Source organism: Caloenas nicobarica, chromosome 5, assembly GCF_036013445.1.
Source record: "Caloenas nicobarica isolate bCalNic1 chromosome 5, bCalNic1.hap1, whole genome shotgun sequence".
NCBI classification, from domain to species: domain Eukaryota; kingdom Metazoa; phylum Chordata; class Aves; order Columbiformes; family Columbidae; genus Caloenas; species Caloenas nicobarica.
The window spans coordinates 24,771,830-24,784,347 of record NC_088249.1 but is presented as its reverse complement, the minus strand read 5'-3'; the positions used below and the strand labels follow the sequence as shown (position 1 = coordinate 24,784,347).

The 12,518-nt window shown below is 52.2% G+C and overlaps 1 protein-coding gene across 3 annotated transcripts in view; it reads right to left on the bottom strand.

Annotated features, from left to right (window-relative positions):
* The window catches only part of LTBP2 (latent transforming growth factor beta binding protein 2), a 73,634-nt gene that overhangs the window by 18,015 nt on the left and 43,101 nt on the right, over positions 1 to 12,518 (bottom strand). For all 3 annotated transcript variants that reach the window (XM_065635595.1, XM_065635593.1, XM_065635594.1), the window contains exons 9-13: positions 7,609 to 7,683; positions 3,009 to 3,131; positions 2,341 to 2,505; positions 1,285 to 1,515; positions 702 to 724 (exon numbers count right to left, since the gene is read on the bottom strand). In XM_065635595.1, coding sequence (XP_065491667.1) covers positions 702 to 724; positions 1,285 to 1,515; positions 2,341 to 2,505; positions 3,009 to 3,131; positions 7,609 to 7,683 — 617 coding nt within the window. The remainder of the gene's footprint in view (positions 1 to 701; positions 725 to 1,284; positions 1,516 to 2,340; positions 2,506 to 3,008; positions 3,132 to 7,608; positions 7,684 to 12,518) is intronic.

Below are 12,518 nucleotides of genomic sequence, written 5' to 3'. Positions count from 1 at the left end.
CAAACCTATGCCTGACAAAGGAGACATGGGAGCACAACCTGGGTCTCCACTCCAAGGAGCTCTGTGCAAGGGATGAAGAAAACAGGCACCCGAGCAACACAAGTCCCAGGCTAGACCTGCTTCAAATTTGGAAGCTTTGGTTCAAATTTCTGCCCTGTCTTGAGATTTCTCATTTGCCCTTGGGCAAATGACCTCATGTCTATGAAGCAGTGACAATGGCAGTGTTGTCCCCCTTCTCAGAGGGGCTTTGAGTATGTTCTGAGGGCTGAGCTCTGCAAGAGGAGCACTTCTCGAGCTGTCTGCAGTGGTTCCCCTTCCCCTGATGCCAGCCCAGCCCCATAGCCAGGTCGGGCTGACAGCAGCCTGAGTTCCCACCCTAGCCCCAGCGAACACCTGCTGGAGCCAACACTGACCATGAACCAGTGCAGCAGAGCTCCCAGCTCCTTTTCGTGTGAGCTAATGGCCTCTCAGAAAGGGCTGAGCAGACAGGTGGCACCATGCCTTCAGCCACAGCAACTCAGCTGGCGTGGTAGGGTTTGCAGTTTGTATGCTGTTCCCTCCAGCAGCAGCTGCTTGCTCTCTTTAGTGCTCTATCTGACCACATTTCACACCTCTCTGTCACCTATCTGTATGACATCCCCCTTTCTGCCCATCAAGCTACCATGGATGCACCCAGATGTAGCAAGACAAACCTTACTCACCTGTGCAGGAGGAGAAACTTCACCTGGAAAGTGAAACAGTGCACAGTGAGTAGAGACAAAGCAGGCAAGCATCCTCCTCAAACCTTGTCTGCCCTAGCTTCACCCCACCTCTAAGGCTCTGTCTCTCAGTCCCCCGTGCTTCTCTGCAAGAGCTTGTTCCAAAAGTCAATACACCCGGACTCCTCTCCTAGCACTGCGCAGACCCCAGGAGTTCACACTCCAGCAGGTGCTGGCACAAGCAGTCAGTCACAAGTCCCTCCAGCTGGGCTGGACAAAAGCCCAAGGACTGCAGTGCCAGGGCTGCCACGCAGACCTGAGGTCCTGGTGGAGGCAGCCTGGCCAGTCAGTACCAACTGTGAAGATGCAGTTGCAGGAGCCCAAAACACTCAACCTCCTCTTCAAAGGTTTGAAGAAGTGGTGCCTCATGCCCCAGGAACCGAAGAACACCTTGTGTATTCACACAGATGTAGAAAGCCCATATCAGGCAGAAGTCCATCCATGGAGGCATGGCAGGACCTGGGAATTTGCCCACCCCTGCTAGGGGCCCAGATAGAGCAGCTTTAAGCAGTAAACCCCACACTACCCTCTCCTGCTGAGGTGCCAGGGTGAGGAAATGCCTCCAGGATGCTCCCACGCAGGCTGTCCTGCAGTTGGTATCTTCTTGCTGCCCAGTCCAATGTCCAGTTGCTGTTCTCCACTTGCTCTTCCAAGCTAAGGGGCAGCTCTTCTGCCTCTGCCTTCCTCATTGACAGGCGGATATCAGAGCTGGAGTAGGTAAAGCCATGTCCTGCTGGGCAAATCTCCTTGAAGGCTTCTGCAAGGGAAAACAAATCAAAGCTTTGGAGGGCAGAGGTTGGAAGGAAGAGGACGGTGCAGGGATCACCTGGCTTTCCGCACCCAGACATAATGGAGGGACAAGGAGTGAAGATGGATGGGCATGTATGCGAATATAGGTATCAGTTTCTCCCATCCTATCATTTTCTGGAGATTTCTAAGGGTTAAATCCTTATAGAAACACATCCGGGCTGCAGTGGGTGGATGCCTTGAGCAGAAGGAATCTGCTCACAGGGCAGGTTGGGTTTCTAACATGCACTGGCTAATACTCCCAGACACCGAAAATTAAATCCCTCCTTTGAGTTAGTACTGCTAGGAAGGGATCATGCCACTGGAAGGTCCAAGCTGAGCAAGGGAGCAGATAAAAGTGAACCTCTGTTACCTTGGCACTGAGTGCTCTGCATATCATTCAAGATGCTCTGCACAAACCACCCGAAGATTTTCGCAGCCCTGAGGGTTTTGGTGCTTTCCCCTTCACCCTTTCCCATGATGAGATATGCCAAAGTCATCTTCACCTGGCTTTCATCCCAGCAGAAGATATACAAGAGACAAAAAGGCTGTCAAGCAAAGCCAGGCACAGGCATGGCTCTGCTCTCCCTCTGGCACGGAGTGGTTTCCCATCAGAGATTTCTCTGTCTTCCCAGTATTATCAAAGTCTGCTCCCTGGGTTGCTGTACCCATCCCACAGGCCAGCATTTGCATAGCTCCGCTCTGTGTCCTGCAGTTGTCTGCGTGGTAGCAAGTTCAGGCAAGCCCAAGTCCCAGTCTATCCAGAGCAGGCAAAGCCAAAGCAGGCATGTCTCACCTGAGCCAGGCACGGGGCACTCCTCGCAGTTCTTCCCCCAGCCCTTGCCGACACGGCTGCAGCAGCAGATCTGCTGGGTGATGTGGTGGGAGAGCGGGAAGGAGCACACGCCTCCAGCTGCTGAGCGGTAACACAGCCCCTGCTCCATCGACACTGCTTTGTCCGCTGAAACACAACAGCAGGGTCAGTGCCGGGGGTCAAGCTCTATGCTCAACAGAGAGAGAAATGAGGACACCCAGCTTCCCCACGCCGGGCCTTTCTTTGCCCATGTCTCCCAGCCTGCCCGAGGGCTGATCCATCATCTCCCCAGAAAACCTCCTGGCCCTCAGCCATCAGGCCATCCTTGCAGCAGCGCCAACTCCAAGCAAACACAGCTCCTGTGGGAGCTCTCTCAGCCCGGGAGGCTGCGTCCTCTGCTGCTGCACCACAGGCACGTCCCTGCTGGGCCCCGCGGCAAACAGCAGCGGGGGCCATGAGATGTCCATGGAGAACAGTGATGGATGAAGGGGGCTGAGGCATGGGGTCTCATCCTGCACACAAGTGCAGAACAGCACAGCAGGCACTAAGGCGCCCTTCCAAGAGGCTCAAAGCACACCGCAGCTTCCACTCAGTTGTGGGGTCCTGCTCAGGCCCCTTTCCCAAACTGAGAGGTTCCCTGGAACACTTACAGATGCAATGGCTACGGGATGGGTCCAGCATGGTTCCAGGCTTGCAGGTGCAGCGGAAGCTGCCACGGGTGTTCACACACTCAGCGTCTTTGCACAAGCCCTGCATCAAGCACTCGTTAATATCTGTGGGGAGGAGAGAGCACAGTGACACATGGGGAAGCTGAGGGTGAACTGAACCCCTACCCGGTGCCTCCCATTCAGATGCCGTGGACCAAGGCAGTTTCAGCTGGGCTGTCTGAGGCAGCCTCTGCAGCAAGCAGCATGATGGGGACCTCTGCGGTGACAGCCGTCCCACATCTGTGGTGCAGAGCTCGCTGGCTGCAGCTGCAGGGATGGCTCGTAAATGACTGCTCTGCTCTGCGGCCCTCATGGAAAACAGATGTGGCCTCTCCGGTGAGCCACCCCGGCAGGGTCACTCTTATGGCAAATCATGGTCATTGTTTGCAAACCTGGACTGGCAAGTCCTGTCCTCTCACTTGTTCCCTGGTCCTGCTGGTCTGGAGCCATCATGCATGGAGGATCTTTGCTGAGAAACTCAGTGCTGGCACGCAGGGAGGTCAGTGACTGATCCCACACATGGAGCCTAGTGCCAGGCAGAGGGATGGTGAGCTAGGCTCTGGCTCAACACTGTGGTGTCTTCTTCTGGGAACAGGTCAAGCAAGAGGGAAGATGCCAACTTCAGGTGCTGCCTCAAGCTCTGCCTCTGCCCTCAACTCAGCATGCAACATCAGACACATGCTTTGGGAAGGGAGCTGGTCTTATCCCAGGGAAACACCATCCATCTCATCTATTTGGCCTGCAGCACCTGCCTTTCCTACAGCACCAAGTAGGAATGTGTGGGTTAAGCTGGAGAAGACTAGGATTGCCAAAAGGTGCATAATGGGGAGCTGAGGGCAGCTTTCACAGTGGAGAATGAGGAGGAAGTCCCCCTCATGGATTGATGAATCCACGAATCATGGATTGATCCAGCTTTATATCTTCACTAAAGAGCTTGCCCCAGAAAAGTAAGTGTGCTGATGAAATGCACTGTGTCAGAAGGCACAAGCAGTGCAGGAGGAGCCGAGTGGGAGGACGGAGTGGTGGGAGTGGGATGAACCTCAGCACCACCCTGGGACAAATCACAGTAACATATGCTACAAGCTAAGAGATGAGAGCAGACAGTGAGAGAGACATGGACATATTCGCTGCTCACAGGACAGCTGTGACCAAGAAATGCCAATGTGATGCTAGGTAACATCATGACAAACACTTTCCAAAGATATAGGGCAGTCCTCATGCCAGTATACAAGGCTCTGGTGAGACCTTAGGGGCCCTGAGAGTACCCAGTGGTGCTTTAGAGACTGTCTCAAAGTAGAAGGGGTGCAGAGGCAGGCTGCTGGGACACGCAGAAGAATGAAGACACTGGAAGAGCCTCATTGAATGCAGCTAGGCTCAGGAATGGCTTTTCCAGAACTACCTTATTCCTCAGAGCTGAAGCATCCCTGCTTGGTGGAAGTGGGAGTATTGCACAGCCAATTGTGACAACTGGAGTTCAGACTTAATGACCTGAGAGGTCTCTTCCAGTCCTATGCTCTTAAATTCCTCTGTTCCCTCCAGTAGCTGCTCCATATATGGCTGAGACACACAGGAACCATCAAGACCAGGCCATGATGTTCAGTCTACTGGAAGTACCAATGCTACAGAGATGTGCAGCAGGCCAGGAAGGAGTCAGATTTTTTTGTGCTGGTCCAGAACATGCCTCTGTGCATTTCCTGGGGCTGAAGTTTCAGCAGATGATGTAGAACAATTTAATCTCCAGATCTTCCTACCAGGGTGGCACAGACAGCCCCTTGCTTACCCTGTGATCACCCCAGACCATGGAGAATGACAGCTCTCAAGCTCTCTCTAGATAGACAAGTGCAAGTGAGTCCCAAGAGAACCCCCTTCTCCACTGGCCAGAACTGTCAGCCTCAGAGCAGAAACCCAAATGGAGATATAACAAAACTCAATACAGAGACGTTCAACTAAACACCCCGCATGGCAAGAAGACATCTTCTGGAACCATTAGCAGAGACCTTCTGTCTGCGATAGTGCAGGAAGCCTGTGCATAGCAGTGCCACTTGCCTACGTGTCTCCTGCTTCTCCGCGAAGAAGGAGTGGCTGTGGCAGTACCGTGTCAGCACTGTGACAAGTAATGGTTTCCTCCTCTGTGCCAAGCACAGGACAGAGTTCACAATAAAAAACAGTGTCCAGACCCCAAATGGGCTGAGAACCCCACTCAGAGAAGAGGCTTGGGCTCTCCAGAAGAGCCCCAGGGCTCACCCCCGTCACTCCCCAGCACGGTCGGAGCACCGTGTCAACTCTGACACACAAGTGTTTGGCCTCTGCATAAGCAAAGGGATTGAAGGGATTAGAGTAATGAGAGCACAAAACAAACAAGCACCAAGGGCTGAGCTTTATGAGCTTAATATAAAACAGGGCCACGTCCTGGCCTCAGTCCAGCCCGCTCTGTTCCACTGGCAGTGGAGGACCCTCCCGCGGTGGAAATCCCCACAGAGAACAGGAGCAGGCAAGCGCATTTGGGGCCATGCACTCCTACCCCCTGCAGCATGCCGGGGATGGGGATGGCCCACAAGAAGAGGTCTCAGGGACCAGAAACCAAGACCTGTAAGGCTGTCTCAGCTACTTCCTCCCACCCCACACCAGCCTGGCAGTGCTCCTCAGAAACAGCTGCGCTGGGTCAGGCAGCTCGTGGTGGAAAGGTACAGGGTGGTTTACACTGGTGCATGGTGAGCAGACAGGACCTGAGTCAGCAGCGGACACCAAGGACATACAGACATCAAGGTGCCACCGCGTGTCCTGTGCGTGCATACCTCCCTACCACCATCTCCAGGAACCCCAGCCTGCAGCCTCCAAGACAATCTTTGCCTCATGTCTAGCAATCACATTGTCCCTTCCAGTGCCAGCTTTCTTGCTGGTCCCAACAGCACCAGCAGGTTTCCTGACTGGGTCTGCCAGGCACTCCCAACTCAGGCTCATTGCAGCCTTGTTCCCGGTCAATGGGATGCAGGAAGGAAAGGAAGGGAGATCTTGCAGAGATAAGCCTTTTATGCCTCTGCTGGAAGGCACCAGGGACAACCCTTTCTGTCCATACAGAACAGAGGAAAGCAGGCTCCTGCCAGGGCACTCCTCCTGTCACTCATCTGTGCTTTGATGACAGCCTGCAAAGCCACAGCTCAGCTTCTTCCCAGCTCAGCTCCTTCCCTGTGGCCAATGACCTCAGGAACCATCAGCTGCTGTCCAGCCCCTTGGCCTCCCTCCTACCTGGGCTAGCAAGGGGTGGTCCCATGTAGCCTCTCCCAAAGTCTATCAGACAAATTGCTCACTCTGGATCCTAAGTGAGGTGCTGGTCTTCTTGACACATGTCCCACTGCAGCAGCAGAGATGGGAAAAGTACCTCAAGACAGCAGACTGTCTGCAGAACAGTACTTCTCCAGCCCAGCTTATGAAGGAGCACGTAGAGGCACAAATCTCTGGTTCATGGTTCATATGCAAAAACATCTTCCCAGCCAACTCCACAATGCCATTTCCCCCTGCTCCTCAGAGTGCTGAGCCTCTCCCTGCTCCAGAAGGGACACAAATCCAGAGCAGGCACTGCAGGTCTCTGCTCTCTGACATGAGTCCCTTGGCTGCTCTGCTCCTCTGACCTCTATTCCATGTCTCAGTAAAGCTCCTCATACCCACCATGCTGTCTGTGGCCACATAAAGGGTGATGTGAGCACCAAGGAAAATAGAAGCTGTTGCCTTTTTGAAAGTTCTCCCCCAGGACAATGTGGGGAGGTTGAATCATTAATTAAGTAAGCATGGTGGAAAGTCCCAGCTAAAAGAGATGAGTCATTTGATTGCCAGCCCTGGGTTTGCATTGCCAAGGCTCAGGGTCCCTGCTGCATCTTTGCGATGACACCTCTCAGCTTATCATGAATCACAAGAAGGGAACCATAAAATTCCACTTTAGTCAGAGCACGGAAAAACACAAGCCCTGTGGGCCAAGAGATGGCAAATCAACATGAACCAGACAGAAAAGCAGAGAGAAGGCACCTTCCTCATACAGAGCTGAGGGACTGTGGGAGTGAGAAATGGAGAGATCCCAGCAGCCTGGGGCAGGCAGGGCAGCCTGGCAGCATGGGCAAGCAACATGCTTGGAACAGAAGGACTCGCTTTTGTGGCACTTTGTCACTTGAAAATGAATGACAGAACAAGTCGACAACCTTTCAAAATGTTTTCAGGCAACAGAATTTCTGTTGCTTCAGACAACAGAAGTGTTTTGACACTCACACAGAGCAGAGCAGCAGCACAGGTCCTTACTGTGTCAGTAGGACTGAGTATAATAGCTGAGTTTTCTTGTGCTAGCCAAACTATGCGTTGACTCTGCTTATCAGCTAAGTCCTGTAGTTCAGTGTTACCTGTTTTTTTCATCCTTGATGAAAGCACACGGATTTTTATGTCACATTCTTTGTAGATCTGTATCAGGGAGTTAGATAACTGTATTTTACTTGTGTAGATAATTACAGCTCTGACAGTGGCTGTGGGAAGGAGAGAGAGATAAAAGCAGCATCCTTACCTTGGCAGTGGCTCCGGTTTAGCCTCTTGTATCCCTGGGGACACTCCACCTGCCCATTCTCAATCACTGGGTGTGCTGTGGAGAAAACAAAAAGTGTGGGACACTGGCAGAACAGCCTTCTGCCAGTGTCCTATCTTCTCCCTGCCCTCCTTGCAGAGGAGAAAGGGTCCCCAGGTCTGTCTTGGATGGGCCTCTGATGACTCCCAGGGCAGAGGGAAAGGTAGGAGCAGCCACATTTCCCAAGTAGTGTCTTCTGCTGCTTGGCAGATGCCAAAACGGTGACCCAGAGGTGCTGCTCGTGCTTCATATCTATGACTGTGTCACCTCGGCTCCTCCCAGGCCACCTTGGATAGCCAGGTGGCACATGACAAGGGGGATCAGAGTGAAAAGAATGACAGAGTTCCCTGACAAGATGCTGAAATAACAGCCACGGACCGATTAATTACATTTCTTGCTGCTTTTTTACTGAATGTGATTTCCTGCTCTGATCACTCTCATCAAAGAAAATTTCAAATTGCTGCTTAAAATAGTTTTGTGGATTTCAAAATGGCCTATAATGTGCACAATTAAATCTCCCCAAATTTTTTAAAGGCAAGTAAAACGTGGCCCATAAATTCCAAGGAGGTCAAATTTAGGTACTGTATTTTGGAGCAAGGGAAAGGGAATCCAGGAGGTGATGGGTTGGGAAGTGAGTAAGCATGGGGTGAGGTAGGAAGAAGGATGCTTTGCCTAAGGATGGGATTTTCCCAGGGTGGGGTTTCTTTTTAATTTTCTGAACTGTACGCTTGGAAACAACAAGTGCATGTAACAGCTGAGTGTCCAGCCGTATTCCCACCACGCGAATTCCTCCTGCCTGGCATCAGTAGCTCACACTCTGGTGTCATACATGGAAAGCCCTCCATGGCAATAGCCATATCAAGGACCTGGCAGATTCCTAATACATTGCAGCTTTTGAGAACCAGGGGCAAGATGAGACCATCCTGGCAGCTGCAGATGGTCGGAAAGAGGCTGCAAAGGTTAAGAACGCACACAATGTGCTGGAGGCAGAGAACGGGCATATCTGTAACTCTTTGTCCTGGACACTTTGACTCTATGATGCAGTTTAAAGCCATTCTTGGATACTTCTGGAAAGGCAAGTGAGGATAAATGTGTTTGGGAAACAAAATATAGGACAACAACAGGCTGTTCACCTGCCTGTACCAGGAAGGGGAATAGAAAGCCTGGTTTCCCCAGGTATATTAAATGAAACTACAAGGTTTTCTGGGTGCAGAGAGATCTGCAGCAGCTGGATGGATGACTAAGACAAAAAATCTATTCACCCCTTCAACAGTTCAGTCATGAATTGTAAGCAGGAGATGCTTACAAATATCCAGATGTTAGGGACGAGGGGGTTGCTGGTGATACTGGGAATTGCTGGGTACATTTCCAGCCTCCCGAGAAGGAAAAAACAACCTCTGGCTCACGGGCTGCAGGATCAGTGCCCTGGTGGGATTCCAGGTCCTCCCACACCACAGCCTGTGGGCTCGGGGCAGCCAACAGGCATTAACTGTGCTTGGAAGCATCTGTCAGCCTCAGCATGATGTGATAACAGACGCTCAGATGAAGCAGCTTCGTTATGTGTGAGCTCTCCAATGGGGAGCCAAGCATGCCCGAGATCAAACAGCGATGACATGTGTCAGAGCCCTGCTCCCTCTCTGAAAATCCTTTGCAAAGAAACAGATCCTGCAGCATCCCTCTGACAGATGCTGCTGGGGAGGGGGCAAGGCAGAAAATACCCATGATGGGGATGAGCGTGCAGGTCTTGTGCCACCTCAGCACTCGTATGACTCCAGTCTGCAGAAACCTGCGGCTCGTTACTGCAGCAAATCACTCATGAGGCTGCAGACAAACATCTTAATTTTGCAAAGAAACTTGCGTTTCCTGGAAAGAATAACTGTAATGTAACGTGAGCAGATCTCTCTGTACCAAGACTGTGTCTGAAGTACTGAATGAAGGCTGCTCTCTTTCTGCCAGGACCTGGCTGCAGGGGAAGACAGCGTGTGGCTGCAGGAGGATGTAAGCGATTAACTCTCAGCTTTGTACTTGGTTACTCGAGCAGAGGACCATTTCCTTCCATGAGCTCTGATGCTGCCGAACTACAGCAGAAATGGCCAAAAGCCCCTGAAAAAAACAGCCTGCGACACCTCAGTTTCCTGCAAAGGGGAGCAGCATCCCCCCTCTCCCATGCAGCTGGTAGGAGTGGGAGCCCATTCCTCTGGAACCAGCAAAGGGCAATGCCTGGGAAAAAGCTGATCTGATGATCAGAGAGGGCAGAAATCTGTCAGCACCCATAGCCAGAGGGGTCCTAGCTTCCCGTGTCTGTCTGTCTGTCTACACCCTCTCCAGGAAGCGGTGCTCCCAGAGCCTGAGGCTGGGGATGGAGCAGCTGAGCTGCATCTGTCAGGCAGAGGGATTTCAGGCTTGCTGAGGGTGTGATTTCAGCACCTCACCTCCCAGGCCTTTCAGCCTCATGGGCGCTGCACTGAAGTGATGTGTTCACTAGGTACCTGCACACCAGGACTCCCCCTTGCCTCTCCTCATCGCTCCCTCCAGCTCTGCTTCATCCCACCACTCAGTGCTGCCTTCTGCAAGCTCTGCAGGCACCGGGCATCCCCGGCAAGGCCGGGCTGTCACCGGGGAGCGTGCGTGCAATAAACTCACAGGTCCAGAAAGGAGGAGGTGAGCATGAAGCAGCCACATTCCAGGACTCCACCAGCACCTTTGTCCCCAGCTAGAATAATACTTGAGCACAGCAGAATGAGAAGGGAAATGAATGCACAGAGATCAGGCAGAGGGGTTTTGCAGCCTAGCAGGGTCATCTTTAGGCAGGCAGGCACACTTCAGAAGTTGTCCATCACTTCCTAGGAGAAGAGGATTACCCAAGGGCCTTGGCTCCCCACTGTCTGAAGACAGGATGAAGAAGCTCAGGCTGATGGTGAAGTGGAAAGAAACTACTTCTAGTGCTGGTAGCCACAAGGGCCTGAACAAGGCAAGGTTTGTAGGGTGAGATAATACATTGCCTCAGGCCAGCCAGTATCACCCTGTTAAAAGGGGAAGAGGCAAGCCTGCAGTCAGATGAGAAATGAGGAAAGGCTTCGCTGCTGAAAGCTAGCCCATGTCTTTCAACTCTTTCCGTTTATCATACAAAAGGCATTATCTCACTAAGGAACTTTGCCTGCTGAACTCCTTTGCCACTTTCAGGAATCATAGACATTTCTGGAGACCCTGGACCAGCTCCACAGAAGAACCCAAGCCCCAGCTGGACCTCAGGTGTCTCACCCTGCCTGCAGTGGGCACAGAGCGTGCAGTCGTGAGGGTGGCCGTGGTGCCTCTGCTTGCTCCAGGTTTTCCAGCATATGGGAGATGAAAGGAACCAGAGTGCATGGTCTTGTGGCATCTGGAGTCGGGGGGCAGTGGACCCAGTCAAACCTCAGCTTGGTTTAGTGTGAAATGGAGAAGATCAGCCTCCACTGCAGGAAGGACCTCAGCAGCTGAACTCACTAGCAGAAGAGCAGAGCAGCTCTGACCCCACAGCGGTCTCCAGAAAGATAACATATTGAAGATGTGAGGATAAGCTGAGTTCCCAAGCAGAATGGACAAGAGGGAAAGGACATTATAAATCCTTTAGTCCAGATCTGTCATGACCACTCTCCTCTGCTTCGAGTGGTCTGCAGTAGGCCAGCTCCCACAAGACTTTCTCCAATGCCCCAACAAAGGCTACGGCAGCAGGGGTGAGGAGGGCATGCGCCGGTGCTGATGTGTGATATGAAACTAAGCCCTCTGCTCTACTCATAGTCAATAAAGAACTTCAAGGTGAAAAAGATGCTTGAAGGACAAAATATTCTGGTAGTTACTGTTGGCTTTTGGGGTCATTTCAATAGAGAACCTCATCCTGCTCCAACAGTGGCTTCCAGCTCGGACAAGATACCTCTGTACCTAAAAACCACCCACTTCTGCAACACTGTGCTGCTGTGTGCTGAGACCACGATGCTGCACATGAATGTTGGGCAAAACAAGCACTCTGCAGAACAAAGCAGTCCTGAAAATGCTGAGCTTCCCCAGGTATTGCTCTTCGTGCTACTGCCGCAATCTTGCAGAGGTTTCAGCTTCTTCTTTGCAGCCCTTCTTCACTGTCTCAGACAGGCTCCCTGTGGCAAATTGGATAGCAGTGGCAGAACCGGTTCCGTCCATAGCCTCCTTCCCATATTTCCAGGGTTCTTTTTCCTTGTGTTCGCCCTGATCTGATCACTACAAGAGCAGACCCACAGGGCTATGGGGGGGATGATTTTCAAGGGTTTTCCTGTGGCTGTTTCAATGTCTGCAGGCACAGTGCAGGGGAGCGTGTGGCTTGGAGCCGCTCAGCCTTTCTGGTGACGACGGCTCCATGGGTGAGCTCCCACCCCTCTCACAGTGGGAGGTCTGTTTGGGGAGTACTGCAGATGCCAAACCAGACATTACAAGATCCAACTTTCCAGTGAAATTCAGACTTTTCTCTAGGACAAAAAACTTGACAAAACACGGGAAGTGGGAATAAAAGAAAAAACAATAGCCTTCAAAGACTTGTTTCTTAATGCAGTTAAAACCCACAGGCAGGAGGAGAGAAAGCAGCCCTGGAGCATAAACGGTGCTCAGGCTGACTGCAGCCTGAAATGAGGGATGGCAGGCAGTGAAAAAACAGGACCTGGAAGATGCAGGTTTACTGCTGCAGCCAGAATGTCCCTCACACCCCTTCAGAAAGGTGAGACTTGTAGCTCCTCTGCGGTAGAGGAGAGGGTGCCCATCACCAGGATGTGCTTCTCCTGGAGTGCTGCTGGTCACAGAGCTGTGTGGTCTCAGGGACAGGGAGGAAGTGGAAGAGGAAGGCTGTGACC